General features: G+C 41.6%; 1 protein-coding gene across 15 annotated transcripts in view; it reads left to right on the top strand.

Moving 5' to 3' along the window:
• LOC108618938 (uncharacterized) overlaps positions 1 to 17,128 on the top strand; it is a 72,419-nt gene that overhangs the window by 29,994 nt on the left and 25,297 nt on the right. For 12 of the 15 annotated variants that reach the window (XM_089475290.1, XM_089475288.1, XM_089475284.1 and 9 more), the window contains 3 exons: positions 5,442 to 5,822; positions 14,836 to 15,030; positions 15,201 to 15,321. In XM_089475290.1, coding sequence (XP_089331416.1) covers positions 5,442 to 5,822; positions 14,836 to 15,030; positions 15,201 to 15,321 — 697 coding nt within the window. Of the gene's footprint in view, positions 1 to 427; positions 5,823 to 13,966; positions 14,628 to 14,835; positions 15,031 to 15,200; positions 15,322 to 17,128 lie in introns of those variants that run through there. The other 3 variants (XM_018015167.2, XM_089475293.1, XM_089475292.1) reach the window with 3 other exon arrangements.

The following is a 17,128-nucleotide window of genomic DNA, read 5'->3' as shown; positions in this document are numbered from 1 at the left end:
ATTAATTAAAAATACATAATACTAATTTTTTTTTAAATATATATTTTCAAATGTTATTTTTGTCGACTGTCTTGTTTTGTGTTGTCGTATATTTTACTTGATTATTTAATAAAAAGTTAAATTCAAAAATAACATTTTTTTCATGTATTTTAGAAATTAAAAATTTTCAAAATTTTATTTTGCAGTTTATTTATTTATTTTTTAAATAAATTAATATATTTATATATTTGTTTAATAATTTCATAAAATAAAGGCATAATATTTAGCTCTAAATTTTAAGATAATATCACCAATTTTACTTGAATAAAAATCAAATTTGAATTTCATTGTGCTAGAAATTATTTAAGTTTATATTTAATTGCGCTTTAATAATCATATTTTGTAGTTCTAAATTTTACAACATTTTTAATTAAGTTAAATTAGTTTGTTGGATTCTTCAAAAGTTCGATTTGAGTCAAATATTGCTATGAAAACTAAAAATAATTTTAATAAAATTTATACTACGCCAGCCGAAAGCCTTTCAATTTCCACAGACTTAATTAAATTCGCAGTAGTAAAAGCTAATATAACATAAATTGGCAACTATTACGGAGCTCTGGCTAGCATTTCATTCAACATTTTTTGTATGGCCTCCAAATGGAAGGCCAGCAGCTTTTCATTGCATAAGCAACGCTTGCTTGGACTAATTCAATTTTTCTGTGCTCTGTTTCGATCATACCCTGTACTCATTGAAAATGGGAAAATCAGGCTAAAATGGTTTTGTTAACAGGCAGACGAAGGGGTCTCTCTTATAATAATGATTAAGTTGTGAAATTTCGAAATATATGTGTACACATATTAACTGCCCAGCTGCTGTGTGTGTTGTTGGAACATCTAATCTATAAATAGAATAGTTGGAATATCAGTTCTCCGATAGGGTTCAGGGAAACGCGTAGTCGAGCAGCACTTCGAGTAGAGCACTCTTACTTGTTAATTAAGAAGTTTTCAGTATTTCGATACGGAATGGCAGATGAATTTTTTGGGTGGGTGCGTTGCACATATTACATATCTACATTTTCCCCTGTTTGCGTAATCCAGTTGCTCACATGTAACTTAGAAATAAGATACTTCATTCATCATGTACAGCCATTACTATGGTTATAATGTATACACGCACTGATGGCGGCGGCTGTATGTGGGCATCTGTGTGTGTGTGTGTGTGTGTGTGTGTGGGTGTGTAGAGGTACGAGTACAGTAAGCTTTAGCTTAGCATGAAAAACTTTTCTCTCTAATTTTACTGGGAAATTGACATTAATGTCAGCAAATATATGAGGGATTGCATAGGCTAGGTGACTAACGAGTGTGTTTCGCCCTACCTCCACCCTCTCCACACCCTCTCTCTCTCACTCTCTCATCCTTCTGCTATCCATTTCTCTTTCAGTGTTTGTGTGTGTGTGCAACATGTCGCCAGAGACTTCATTGCTAACAACTTTGACATGACAGCCACGTTTCTGACAACTTACTTCCATTTTGGCAGGGCTCCCATTTGATTTATTAATAATCAAAGTGACATTTATACATATATATATATATATATATATATATATATATATATATATAGATACATATTCTATATACCTACCGACTGAGTAGTATGTGTTAGCCCTAAACTTAAATTAAGTTACATCTGAGGCACGAACACAAGCTTTTCTTATATACATACATATTTACAAAATGTGAATTAACTATCTGAATAGGATCTATCAAATATTCTTATAGCATATGACTCAGTTTATGGGCTTTAAAAGCTTCGTGATGTTAGCTTAAACAACTAAACATATTTTACATTGAAATTCAAAGAAATTTAATAAAATTTAATATTACCTTAAATATGTGCTCCTCTTTGAGAAGAGAGACTTAACTCCAGGATTTATTGGATCGATTCTGTTTAAGGGAATTTCAGTCTAAACTTGGAGCATCTATGCCAAGAAGACATTCAGATATTCAGATACCTCAAGAGCTGAGCATGGATTCACGATATTTGTCACTCGATTTTCAAAGCAAGTTAGGTTAAGTGCGATCCTTACGATCCTTAGTTACGATTCATTCTAGCCGCCAGATGGCGCTGCTAATTGAAACATCCGTGCGTTAAAATTTCTCCAATCTCTTGCCAAAAATATTAGCTTCGGCACGATGCGATGCCAAGGCGAGCTGCTAAATAGAATATCGAAGAACAAGCTGCAACAAAGTTTTGCACTTGATTTGCCCATTTGGCCGCTGGCACATCGATACAAATTCATTGTGGGCGCTGTATGTGGCCAGGCGGGGCTGAGCACGACTCTGATTAAGACGCCGTAGTGACAGCTCAGCTGCCAGGCAGATGTCGCTGGCTGCCCGACTTTCAGATGAGTTTGCCCGCCCACATGGGCGCACATACGTGTGCACACACACACAGACACACACGCGCATCTACACACACACTTTGCCAACTGGCAGCAATCAGTCTCTTAATCAGTTTTTTGTTGTTTTGCTCAGCTGCGAGCTCAGTTTTGGCCTGCATCCCCGGGCAAAAAACTCATTAAATTACAATAAAAACAAGGGCTTATCTATAACGCCGACTTGCCGAATATTAAATGCTCTCCAGCACGCGCAGACACACATCTATGTAACTACCTACATATGTATATGGTGGAAGAGTTGAGCTTTATGACCGGCTGCAGCTGCAACATATATAACATTATTCTATATTTGTATTTGACAAATCTATCTTACAGAAAACCGAGATAGCGAGAGCGAGAGAGAGAGAGAGAGAGAGAGAGAGAGAAAGAGTGAGAGAGAGAGAGTCAAGTCTTAAATACGATTCCCTGTGTGACAAATTGAGAGCACCCTTGGCAAGGGTATTATAAAAATAATAACATCCAGATAACAGCAACAGCAGCGCACGTATACATGCGCCCACACACACACACACACACACATACATAAGCAACGGTAGACGGACACCCACTCACAGATATCAGACAATTGTCCTTGTAGCAGGAAGCACACATGAACAATTCAAAAGCCTCGCACAAATAAATGAAAAATTGCTCAAAACTTCACAAGCAACAACAACAGCTAACAGCAACAACAACAACAATCACAAGAATAACAACAATGGCAGCGATATTCTGAGAATAGCCACAATTGTTGGGGTGTAAACATGATTCAATAAGCAGACTAAATCGTGTATACATATACATGTATATATGCCATATATATTAAATATTCATATATGTATGTATATATATTATATGAATTATTACTGCTAATGCTCGGTCTGGCTTTATGAACAACAAATAATTAAAATATTATCAACTTCAAAGCAACGTCAAATCTGAAGTTAAGTTGGTGAATTCCGAAAAGTTTCTTCGAACTTTTGCTAATTCCTAAGATATGCCCACAAAGTTGAGTTTGGGCAATACAGCAGCGACTGCCTGACTCTACAATGCCCTGTAAATGTTCACAATTTCTATTTACATATGCTACTTCTTCTGCTATTCTTAAGAACTTTTCCTTTTATTTCTAAATATTTTTAATGAAAAAGGTAAGCGATTTAGAGATTGATTAAATTTAAGTACATATTAAATTATGTTTAGGCATTAAGTTGAATTTGATTTCATATACGATTTCGATTTTGGCATCTCTTACACTTAAGACCTATCGATGGCTATCGACTATCGAAGCTAAGACTACCCGAGCACGATTGTTGCTCAGATTAATAATATATATATATATATCGAAATTGATCTACTTCACTGAATGGAATATGATTTATATATAGAACATAAATATTGTACACACAAATTTTGTACTATATAAGGTATATTTGAAGCGCTGACAGCCAGATGGGCTCGGCGAGCTGTCATATGGACATATGGACATATTTTGTACAGAAGGCATGTGTATGGCTTCTATCCAACACACGGAACTGTATAAATGTGCTTGCATAACAACAATGATGTATAAGAGTGTTTGACAATTGTGTTGCCATTGCTTGGGAGCATGCGGCATACTATTTAGCTACATAAGTGGTACAGCCACAAGTAACACCTATGTATACCTACCTATGCTACCCAATGTTTATAACGTTTAACCAGAGACCCACAATTTCATTAGGCCCACACCAAAAGCATCCACCAACCCGAATCGCATGCGTTTTCCAACTTGAATCTTAACGAAAGCCGAGAAATAACTTTGTAAATGTGAACAGGGAAAACAAAAAATAAAATAACTGAAAACAGAAAACATAAAAACAAAAATTAAAATGGAAATGGAAATGGAAATATTTGCGTGCTGGGCAGAAGGGCTGATAAAGAAGAGCCGAAGCAGAGAGTGTAACAAATAACAGACGAAAACCAGCCCAAAAGCCACTTCGCGAAAAGTTTCCATTTTATGGCGCATTAAGAAAACACCATAAAAACAGTTACATTTTGCCTGTCAACTAAATGCAAAACAAAGCAACAAAATAACAAACAAACAAACAAACCAAATCGAGTTCAGCAAAATGAAATAAAAACGCTTCAGCTATATTGTACAGAAGCAACACACATATGTATGTATGTAGATATATATTGTATACATTTTGGGGAACAAGAAATACTAAATTACATTTTAATACTCATTCACGAATCGAATGAATTGAGTATATTGGTTTTGTGGAATGTCCGTTCGTCTGTCCGAATGCCATTTCACAACTAGAGACTTGAAAATTTTAGTATATGCTCATGAATACCCTCGTATTATGAAGTACCAACATTTTCCTAGTCCGTTCGCGGACAAATATGCCGATTGGGGGTATGTCAAATGGAATAACATGCGGCGTTTGGGCCGTGAATGAGTATTCTGCAGTCGGTAATGCCCGATTGCAACGTTCAACCGTGTTTTTTTTTGGTTGGGCTCTTTCGTGCATTAGGGTTGGGGGTGTTGGGTGGGTAATAAAAGCTAAGCGATGAAATCCAATAAGCAAAACGTGCAAGTGAAATGTGCATGCATATACATATAAGTATATACACATATATTATATACATATACATATATATTATATGTTCAATGTATATATGTATTCATATTTGCGTACCTAAGCGTCCACACACATACATACGTATAACAATGTATACAAGGCGAGCAATTGTTGCTTTTTAACTAACACACACAGACACACACACACACACACACACACACACACACACACACTTCAATACACACCCGCACCCACGCTTTCATACATAATTGTGTGTAATTTGTGTTCCTGCTGCAACGCATCCCACCCGCTGCTCCTCCTTCCGTCGCCCCTCCTACTGCTGCTCCTGCTGCTCCTGCTGCTGCTGTTGATGATGATGTTTTATGGCCACTGGCTCAAATCTACAACAAAATATGATATGCAACAACGACAACAACAACGACAACAACAACAACAACAGAGGCAACAACAATTGGAGATTACGCCGCCTTAAACATTTTATGGACTTATTGCCCGTTGGAGGCAGTGTCAGCTCAAAATCTCTCGCAACATCACAGCAGCAGCAGCAACAACAGCAGCGCCAGCACGAATACCAACAACAACAACAACAACAACGACATCAAGAACAACAACATCAACATCAACATCAGCAACAACAACAACAACAACAGCATCCAACATTACCGTGCCATTCAAAAGACCTGCTGGCCATGGCGAATGCCCAGCTGAATCCCGATGCTGTCGCCGAGCGGGAGACCCTCAATAGGTCGGCCAGCTATCACAGCGAGGAGCTGCTGCTGCACGACCTGTTGGCCGAGACGGAGCTAGCAAATGGACACAGGTAGTAGTTATTCATTAAAGCAATGCTCCTACTAAACACACACACACACACAGACGCACAGACACAAGCAGATATACGCTGGCATAGATAAAGTGTGTGAGTGCCGCGGGGCGTATACTTGATGCGAGTGCTTAATGCGTCATTAGGCCCACCCTGGCTAGAGGCAGCTCAGCAATCGTTGACCGTTCGACTTGCTGTCTTGAATATGCTTTATTATACCTTTAATTATGCCAAAGACACACACACTCCCACAGACACTCGCTCATTCCCACTCACACACACATGCTCGCATTGACATTGACCGAAATGTTGTGTTCATTTAAATCGCCCAATTATGCATTCATTCACTTGCATAAGCATTGAAAACTCAATCCAATAATCACGATATTTTATCATGCTCAACTCATATCTAAAACGTTTATATTTCCACAATTGGGAATTACTGAAAAGCATACCTGAATTATCTGATCTGAGAAATCTAGCCAGCTGATTATAAAAAGTTTATTCCACAACATTTTACTACAGAATGATGTATATCGATAGCGAGTGCTCTTTGACATATTTATCGATAACAATATAGAGCTGGCACTTGCAGAACATACTATACGGGTACATATTGTATAAGCCCTAGTGTACATTGAATTTAGTAGAAGAGGATCTTCAGTAGTAATGCAATAGCTATCGATGTTATGTTTATCGAATCCTGATGTGCAAGACGGTAGGCTTATAGCTCGGGGTGTTTTGTTACTGGCTATAGGAAAAGATAATTATCAGTGAATTAAGCTGCAGCTATAAAATGGCTTATCGATCATAATTTTGCTATCGATGTCTACATAATTAGTAGATAAAAAAGGTGTTTAATGGACTTGCATTGTTATTGATGATCTTAATTTTTTATGTCACAAAGTTAAGTCTATGCTGAAAAAAACTATCTTACTTGAGAGTTAAGAGTCAGAAAATGTCTTATCACAGTTATCGATAACTACGAATTGAGATTCGAGTGCAGTTGGGCCTTCTATTCACCCATATACGATATATAGTTCACACTCAACTTAAAGGGAGATAGATATCAATGGCATTGCAAATAAGTAAATGCACAGATATGGTTATTATAGTATCGATAAGTGCTAAAAACATATCCATAGCAAAATGAAAGTTCTGCTTAGTGAAGTGGTTAGCCTTTAGCAGGAGCAAGTGTGCTCTAACAAGCGAAGAGTCCTTTGGCACTGACAAGTGATGCGATGTGCCGTAGAATGGATGCTTTAATAGCATATCAAATGTCAGGGACCACTGAGCTCAAAGAGAGTGCAAAATGAAGAGACCGATAACAAACGGGCCAAGTCACGGCGTTGTTGGGGCGGACAGCTGATTAGCGCACAACTTGTTGCATATTTCATAAGCGAAACAATGTGTTGCGTGGGATGTCAAGTGGGGCGGCTCGAGCTGTACGAGTGGTATACCCCAACAGCACCGCTCTCGAAACGCTACTCAAAAGGCGGCTGCAGTGCGTAAGACGTGGACACAACAATGGCCTCAACGTCAAGCGACGTTTGCAATGCAAAAAACATTTCACTCTCGACTCAGCTGCCAGGCCCCGATTGTGGCAAAGAAAATTAAGTAATTATGGCAAGTGTTGTGCTCGAGCAAGCGACTGCCCGACTGCCCGACTGCCCGACTGCCGGACTGCCGGTGCTAGCGATAATGAACCAGCTGCTGCTGATGCAGCAAAACCTCTGCCTGCCACTTGGCTGAGTTTGAAGAGCGCTCTGTGCGCTTAGCCGCATTAGCAGCGCAGCTGCAAGCTGCCAGATGTTTGAGCTGGACACCTCTGTCAGCCAATGAGAAAGCAAACTTGGCTGGCCTTACCTCTTGTTGATGGTTTACTGAGCTCTAACAAGATGCCAAGTAAATAGATTTATTCAAAGCAGCTCAAGTACATAATAACAGGAGAGTAGAGCGAGAACCTAAGATCTCATAGCCTACAGCTGTACTGTAACTGACCCAGGCTTCCATAAATATTCCCTTCTTACGCTCACATATGAAAAACACGACTCCTGTCCATCCAGAAGCATTGCCAATGTATTCTATTTCAGCGCGTGCACTGCCCTTTAACTGTCGCCCATTCAAGCTGAGCTGCATGCAATTTACAGTACTCAGTTGAGAAATCATTTCAATTGAAGAGCAATCGAGTTTTAAAGGTCTGCCAGTCGCAGTCATGGTGCAGTCATAAATCAAGTGACCAGGGAACAGATGTCCAAAGTCAGCTTGTCCTTCGAGCTGTTAGCTCGTGTAATGATATTGTAAATCTAATTTGGTTCGACACTTAGCAGCTGCTATTTTTAGATTAATCTAGTTGGTCGACAGTTCGACCTGGCAAATACCAATTGCGCGTCGACTTTCGAATTGGCTGCGCTGGCGTATACGTGATATATTAATTAGAGCGCGCAGCAGGGCAACGCTTAGCAGCCAAGTCACAGTCGCGTCACAGTCGCGTCACAGTCGCGTCACAGGCGAGACACTGCCAAGGTCAGCGGCAATGCAATTAATTATATGCAGGTGACTGTCGCCAGGTTGCACTCAGAGGGCCTGGGCCGCCAGCGCATGGCCCAGCCTAGTACACCCGATTGCCACAGCTCTAATTGTATCTATATTATTATTCTTTTCGCTTTATGGCATCGGCGATATAGCCACCTGCTGAGCGGACGTAGCGAATATCCTGCTGTACGTCCTTGTTGGCAGGACATGGCCGCGCGCCCTGCCATCGCAGCAAGCGGCTGTCATCGCTCAGTCATTTGATTTTCTTTGCCTCTGCTGCTGCCGCTTTCGCCTTTCGCCTTTCGTCTTTCGTCTTTCGCCTTTTGCATTTTGCATTTTGCATTTGCCTTTACTCATTACGATGCCGCTTTGATTTTGCGGCGTTATCCTTGATGCATTGCCACAGCCACAGCCACAACCACAGCCAGCCACAGGCAGTGCCAGCTCCAATGGCAGCGCCTTGAAACGCGCGTTAATTATTTTGCAATTATGTGCCTGACTGGGCCAGCGAAGGTTACCTGAATGCCGAGTGCTCAAATGAGATGCTCGACCAGCACCGGCTCGGCATTCACTTCAGCATGCGCTCACTGGCCGCAAAGTTGCTCCGCTTGTTGTCTGACCTCAGTGCCCCCAAAGTAAAGGCTTTTTGATTGGCCCATTGCCTTGGAGCTCGTATAAGTTTCGGTCTATGGCTGGTTAAATATCATTTATATAGCTCAGCTCGATTTGCGCACTTGAGGTGCGATCAAGTTTAATTAAATTGTTGCTGAGCAGCCGTGTGGCCGCTGGCAAATCTGATTTACGGTCAATAGTCTGGTAATTTGCTCACCGGTCCCATTCGACATTCGACTACAAATTGAATTACCTGCATTGGCCAGCGCAGCCACTGATTGCCCTTCACGGCGTCTATTTTGATTTGGGTTTGATGCTTAACTGTGAGCACTGTCCGAGCACTTAAGCAGGGAGCGGACAGCCGACATCAGACATCAGACAGCAGGCAGCAGGTCGTTTCGCAGACCGCAGACCGCATGGCTATTAAAGGGGCACATTACGTATACGCCCCGCACACCTTGCAAGGGCAACGCCTCGTTGAACGGTGGCGTTTGTTTAATTTATACCAATTAAACAATGTACGTCGTTCGTTGCTCCTCTCCGCGTCACCCTCTCCCATCCTTGGCCACCTGGCCGCAAAATAAAAATTTCGTTCAGTCCGAAAAGGTCAACGATAGAAGGAGCTGCCCCAGAGGGAGCGGGCGCGTGCGGCAGCTGAACATCTGTTGCGGCATGCAAACAAAAGCGTCAACGCACACAGTCATAAACAAGCCCCCGCCCTGATGGCCGGTTAAGCTGTCGACTTCTAAGGGTGGCTTGCATTGTTGACCGCTCTAGGCACTAGACAATTTGTACGGCGATTAGGTGTCACGGGCAAAAAAAAAAAAAAAAAAAAAAAAAAAAAAAAAATGCAATGTAAACGATCCGGGGTAATTTTTTGACTGTGGGCGCAGTCCAACTGGAAGTGGATAACTTCTAAATATGAGCAGATGCATGTACATGCATATGTATATGTATGCCAATTACTTGATAGCATAATATTACATGCAAGCGAGCTGTCAACACAACTCTGAGCCGGTTCGAGGTAAATTTTGCTGCTTGAGTTGCAAGCAAATTGATGTTGAACAGACTCTCAATGAAAGTGCAGCACAGTGGGTGCTTAAGAAATGTACGGTTATAGTGTCTGCTATAATGCATAATAAGATATAGAGTGCTTACAGCTGAAGCTCCTTGTGTCTGCATGACGCAGACCTGGCATTTGAGTAGCTGCTGCACTTGTTTCCATTATCAGCACACAACTCCTTCGAGCCTCGACGCAGAGGGCTTGGCCATGTGAGCCGAGAAGCGGCTGTCTGGCGAGAGGGAGGGGAGCGGCGCAGCATGCTGTTGTCTCTGGCTGCCATCTGCAGATATCAATCGGATCGAATTGAGCTGCAGCAGCTGCATTTTGAGCATCTGCATTTGCGTTGCGTCTATATGCATATACATATATATATATTCACTTATCATATATCACAGCTAGCTGTGCCAGACTGTTAGCCATGCGATATCTTTTCGAGGCATTAGCGCCCAAAGCAGCGACTGCGCTGGTGCTGCGATGCGGGCTTTGCCATGGGAACGCATTTATTAAGCAAATTTTCTTGCAGTGGGACCATCTTCAGAATGTAGTAATAACATTAAAATGAGTGCATTATTCAAAGCACAAATCTCTAGTACTTGAGATAAGTTTTTTTTTAACATATTAGTGACAAAGGGGGCGTGGTAGCCAAAGAGTGTGCATTACGAAATCTTTATGTTCCTCAAATATATATCTACAATATTCAGACTACGCTCGAAAAGCGCAGTAAATGTATCGATTATTATCGATAAACAGGAAAAAAATATGATAAAATCATATTGCGTATTTGATAAGCGACTTTACATTCGCCAACTACATAAATTTTTACTAAACCCATTTTCCATGGGTTCAGGATATTATATATATATGTAAATTCCAGGCTCTTAAAGCCTTGTGGGCTAGTGCGTAGAAGTCAACATTTTGGATATGAATTACGTAAATCGGTCAAACGTTACGCTGCTCCAAGGCTCAAATGTTGAAATGCTGTCCGTGTCCATTCGATTTGAAAATGTATTGTATTTGGTCATTAATGACTTGCCGCTCATTATTTGAGAATTACATCCAGGGGGGAAGGGGGTTAGCCGGGAGGGAGGCGACTTTGAAAAGCAACCCAATTGCTGTTGTGTCGGAGCGAATATGCAGCTGCATTTGCCATTGTGCGGCAGCACCTGCCCGGGCTGAATCATTGTTCCTTAGTGCAGAAATAGCCATGGGATAGAATTAAATAATAACAACAATAGCATTTGTCGGACTGAATGCGATGCAGGTGATAGTGTCTGGTATGCACTGATTAGTTACTCCTCCCACTCACAGACACACCCACATAGACACCCACACACCAGCCTTAGCTTAGGGCCAATTGACTGAAGGACTTGTGAGTTAATAAACGCAAATATTGACTGCCCGATGGCTAATGAGATACAACACTTAGATGTGTTAATTAGACGAATGAGACGCCATCAGCGCAAAGCGTTCTTTAAATCACCTTCAATTAAGGTCAATTATGCCAATGTCAAACGATAGTCAATGCCAAGCAAATGAGCAAATCAAAACGATTATATCACAGCTGCGGAAAAACATTTCACAAAAATTTCAATCGAAATGCAATCGGATCTAGAGCGGGAGAGTGACAGGGGTAGCCGGAATACTCTGAAATTCAGCGTAAAATTCGAATTAATAATGAAATGCAATAATGCACTGTCGGTCCATATGAATGCAAATACGTGTCGAAACGCGTTTATTAAGAACAGGTACAGCATCACAGTCAGGGACATAGCCAGGGGCAGAGCCAGAGCCAAAGAGATATTATTTAATAATTTAGTCGAATGACATCTATGAAAAACAATGAAAAAGATCCGGATCCCAAATTCAATATGAGTTTCATATATATATGTATATATATATATATATATATATATATATATATATATATATATATATATATATATATATATATATATATATATATATATATATATATATATATATATATATATATATATATATATATATGAATTCCTATATATTTCATTTGTGCCACGGGTCGGGAGTTGAGTTCGGGATGAGTGCAGTGTGAGTGACGTGGGAGCTTTAAATTACGGCTGACCACCCGCGTGTATTTGACATGCGCTGCGAATGAGTTCCCTTTTTGGTAGGATATTACGTTTGGCTGTAAGTCAATAACGGTCAAAGAAATACTTGATGAAAGGCCACCCAGGCCACCAAAAGGAGCACGACTCCATTTCAATAAACCTCTGCTCACTTTGCCATCGAGCGTGTGTTTATATGTATGCCCATATAGCTGTACAAATACTCTGCCCGATTCGATGAATAATACTCAATCAAGCGCTAAAAGGCCAACTGTGTAAACGTGAAGAGTCGAGGCGGTCGCGTAGTAGCTTGTTGCACTCATGCTGGGTGCTTGCCACACAGTTGATGCTGGGGCAAAGGCCAGCTCTGCATGCAGTATTTATGAACTGTGTCTCAGTTGGCAATACCCTGGGCTACTTCGAGCATGCAGCCGATAACCACACCTACTCTGATAATACATCCAAAAAAAACTCAGTACAGACTCTGCACAGACTCTGCACAGACTCTGCACAGACTCTGCACAGACTCTGCACAGACTCTGCACAGACTCTGCACAGACTGCACTGAATATTTTACAGAATCTTTAACAGACCCTTTCACAGACTCTTTTTATGGACTCATTTCTTTCTTCTTTACAGACTCTTTTACAAATTTCTATACAGACTCTCCATTACAGACTCTTTAACAGACTTAGTTACAGACTCTTTTACGGACGCTTTAACAGACTTAGTTACAGATTTTGTTGTTTAACAGACTCTTTTACAGAATCCTTAGCAGACTTTTACAGACTCCTTTGCAGACTCTTTTAAATACTCTCGACAGACCCGTTAACAGATTATTTTACAGACTGCACAGATTAGTTAACAGACTATTTACCAGACTCTCTAGCAGACCCTGTTACAGACTTTCATACAGACTCTTATACAGACTTTTATACAGACTCTATTACAGGCTCTTTTATAGACTCTTTTACATGTCCTTTTACAGACACTTTTACAGATTCCTTTACAGACTCGTTTACAGACTCTTTTACAGACTCTGCACCCACTCATTAACAGATTATTTTACAGACTACACAGGTCCATTAACAGACTTTTTAACAGACTCTCTAGCAGACTTTGCTACGGACGCTAACAGATTATTTTACAGACTTTTGTAAATACTCTTTAGCAGACTGTTTTACAGACTCTGTTACATAATCCTTTACAGACTCTTTTATAGACTGTTTGACAGACTCAATTACAGATCATTTTACAGATTCTTTAGCAGTCTTCCTTACAGACCCTTTTACAGACTTTTTAAAAGACTTACATATACTGCCTTTGCACAGCCCCATTTACAGACTCTGCACAAACTGCATTAAAGACTCACTCACTCAGAGATTTCACAGACATTGCATATTATCACGTCATATTATCTTAAAAATACATACACAGCAGTGTTAACATTTTACAGTCAGATCTAGCCATTGGCAGTTAAACCTTTATCAACACATCTATAAATCTATAGCTATTATCCTATGTATTATGATATCTATAACTATGTCTCTATCTATAACTTAATTATTTCCATAGACTATATTATTTCAATGTAATCGAGCTGTTATCTAACTTTTCTCCATATACTATATGTCATTATGCCCAATGTCCAATGGGGCTCGTCAAAGGGCTTGCGAGTGTTGGACAAGTTAAATCAATCTGACACGAGTTCGCCGTGTTGAAGGTCAATTAAATTGGCGGCCCGTTGGCTGCACACTGATGTGACCTTCATGCGAAATGCAACGAAATGCCGCCCAGCTGCTGGGCTGGGCTGCTTAATTGTCCCGCTAGCCAGGTGTCAGTGGCTTGTTGAAAGTTTCGTGGAACCGGCCGAGCTGCAGCGCCGGCCAGAAAATTGTTTACCACAACTTTTGACACTCGCAACAGGGTCAACAACAACTGGCAGGAGTTTTGAATTAACGTGTTTGTGTATCAGAGGGTACGCAAATCAATGGAGCTGCCGCAAAATGTTGCACACATGCAAATGTGCGCCAGCTGCCCGCCTCAGGCTATTTATAGACCGAGCTATGCATCGACTGCCCCATTGCACACCTATGCACACCTGAGCGTGGGTAGCTGTGGCGCATGTCTCACAGTTGAATCGCAGCTAATTAAGCATTGAATTGCCAGCTGTGAACTTCTCGTTGCAATGCAAAGGAAGTTCAAGTTCTTCTCTTATTTTGTCGTTTTACAACACTGCTGCTATGCATGGATTTCTTGACAGAGGCTAGGAATTGCTTGTCAAGAACTTGTGCTTCCTGGCTCAACCTAAGCAACTATGCTGCTGCTCACTGAACTCATTTTTATGTATAGTATTGTTAATAACACTATTATTATAAGCAGCGCAATTGTTGCATTGGAGGCCTTAGCTTCTGTAAACACTCTAGCTATGAGCTATGTCCAGTTTACGAACCACAAGGCGTGGCTAGTTGACTTGAATCAACTAGCCAAACTAAGAACAGTTAAGTTCCCGTAAGTATAGAGGTCATTGCCAACGAACGACCCATCTAGCGATATACCAATACATGTATGTATGTGTTTATACATATAGCACTGCTATGCGGTGCGTCCCCCAACTACAGCCACACATCTTTACCAACAAGACTTTGTTGCGCAGCACCTGAAAATGCGCGTGTGGTCGAGGAGATAGCTAAGTTCCGTTTCGCATCGACTTTTACAGGATACACAAGGATGACTTTGGGACGCAGCGTGTGTACAAGAAGACGTCGCCGAATTGCGTGATCACGCTCTATTTGCCAACGCGCGAGATAATACTCAGCGGCAACAATCCATCGGTGCTGCGTGGTATAGTCTATGTGGACCCGAAGGCCATTCAAGGATATCGCGTTTATGCGCAGCTAACTCTGACATTTCGGTAAGGTAGACCCACACGACACCGACCTAACCATCCTCCATCCTCGTCCCCCCCTCCAGCACCAGGACGGTGCGAACCGCTTGAAATCGAACTTGTGGAGCCGTCGCTGTCGCTGTATGTCCAGCTAAAAGAGAGTTCATAAATAATCGCTCGGCCCTTTCTCGTTGCAGCTATGGGCGCGAGGACGAGGAGGTGATGGGCCTGCGTTTCTGCAACGAGGCCATTATGTCGCTGCATCAGATTTGGCCGCGCCTCGAGGAGCCCTCGCCTGAAACGCTCAGTCCACTTCAGGTAAGTTGCAAGCAGAAAGCAGCAAGCGGCAAGCCGCAAGCAGCGTGTCAACGTTGCAATCATTGTAATTGAAATTATGCAGTGCGCACTACACAGCTAACCAGACCAGCCGCCCCAACGCCACAACAACCGACCGGCCACTACCCACACCTTCAGACTCCTGCCACAGGCCCCACACTCAGTCGCATTCGCTCATTGACCGGCTGAAGTGTCAGTTTGTGTGTTGTTGAGCAGACACTTTAGAGGCGACGAGTGCGAGACGAGCACTCGGCAAACCAGTGGAGCACTTCTCAAAGTAGGTGGCAGGCAGCGGGAGGCGGACAGCATGCAGCTTGACTGCGAAGTTTCTAGCGCTATTAAAACTGATAGGCAAACTCGGCGAGCGAGCGCAATTTAATATATTTTTATTTTGTTTTTCTTTCATTTTGTTTTTTTTTTTTTTTTTGGCTTAACTTTGCGCTGCTAGCTCAACAAACTGTCTAACAGCCACAGCAGCAGCAACAACATGTGGCAGCTGCTTCAGTGGCACATAAATTTTAGCACCTCTGTGCAGAAGCAGCGCAAGCAGACTTGCAGAAAAGTTAATGAGAGAGGAGAGAGTGGGAGAGAGAGAGGGAGAGGGGAGAGCAGAAGGAAAGTGTAACTTAGTTATATATAGATATATGGAAATCCCTTGGAAACTGCTTACACGAAAAGCAACTGCAATATATTAACTAAGATATTTACTGTAGCTGAATTCCAGGGTATGTGTTAGTCATGCATTTGTGCACACAGCAGCGCTCGTTATGTATTCACTGTGGCTGCATTTTGAAATAATTGCAAACGCTTGGAAATTGATGGCGCTCTGGTGTTTTGTTCCCTGCTTAGCTCAGATTTAAAGCGAGCGCTACAAAGTATGTTATACTCTTTCCGGCTAGATAAGACGCAGAGAGAAAGAGAGGATGGCAGAGGGAGTGAGAGTGACGAAATGGGGTGAATGGGGGGAGGAGGGCAGGCGAATATCTGCTGTATATTGTTGCTGTAGCTATTTTGTTGACATTTTACGTGAGCTCCTGACGCTGTTCTCCTGCTCGACTCCTGCCGCTCGCTCGTCATAGATTTAAAGACGGCAATTTACTGCACTTAAACCAATTGAAAATCAATTTCATTTAACTAAAAGCTGTACAAATGTTTGCGATTCCCTTTTGTATTGTTTTTCGCTAGCATACTTTTGTGTACAGCAGATAGACAGATAGGGAAAGGAAGAGGCTGAGATTGAGATTGAGAGTGGGAGTGGGAGTGGGCATGAGAGCGAGAGTGGTAGCCCAGAAAGAAGCTTCAATTTGAACTTTCCCTTTTATTAAACTTGACATGGCAATCATTTATTTAGCCATCATATTTTTGACAGCCAAACTCACCAAAATTCGGTTAGGCAATCAGTTTACAGTTCGGAACTCTCCGTTTGCAGTCCTTGGCTGCCAACTTTCATTTTTCTCGCTTGTCTTGACCGATTTGCATAATATATTTAGTAACTTATTTACTGTTGGCTGCCACTGCCACAGCCTCAACCTCAACCACAGCCAGAGCTACAGCCATAGCCACTGCCACTGCCTCCGTTTTTGCCTCCGCGTCCGCCTCCGCCTTTGCGTCTGCTTCTGCTGAGCGCTTAAAACTGAAACACAAACATGCATAATTAAATAAATTTGACTTTAATAAGTTGCTGATGGCAGCGGCAAAGTATTTCGCAAATAACACGGCTCAGAAGGCCGGACGCAAAGCGAAATGCCGAAGATATTTAATAGAATAATATTGTGTGCGTCCGCCGACA

Source organism: Drosophila arizonae, chromosome X (genome assembly GCF_054131065.1).
Source record: "Drosophila arizonae isolate 15081-1271.41 chromosome X, UAZ_ARI_1.0, whole genome shotgun sequence".
Taxonomy (NCBI): domain Eukaryota; kingdom Metazoa; phylum Arthropoda; class Insecta; order Diptera; family Drosophilidae; genus Drosophila; species Drosophila arizonae.
This window is presented reverse-complemented; position numbering and strand designations above follow the sequence as displayed.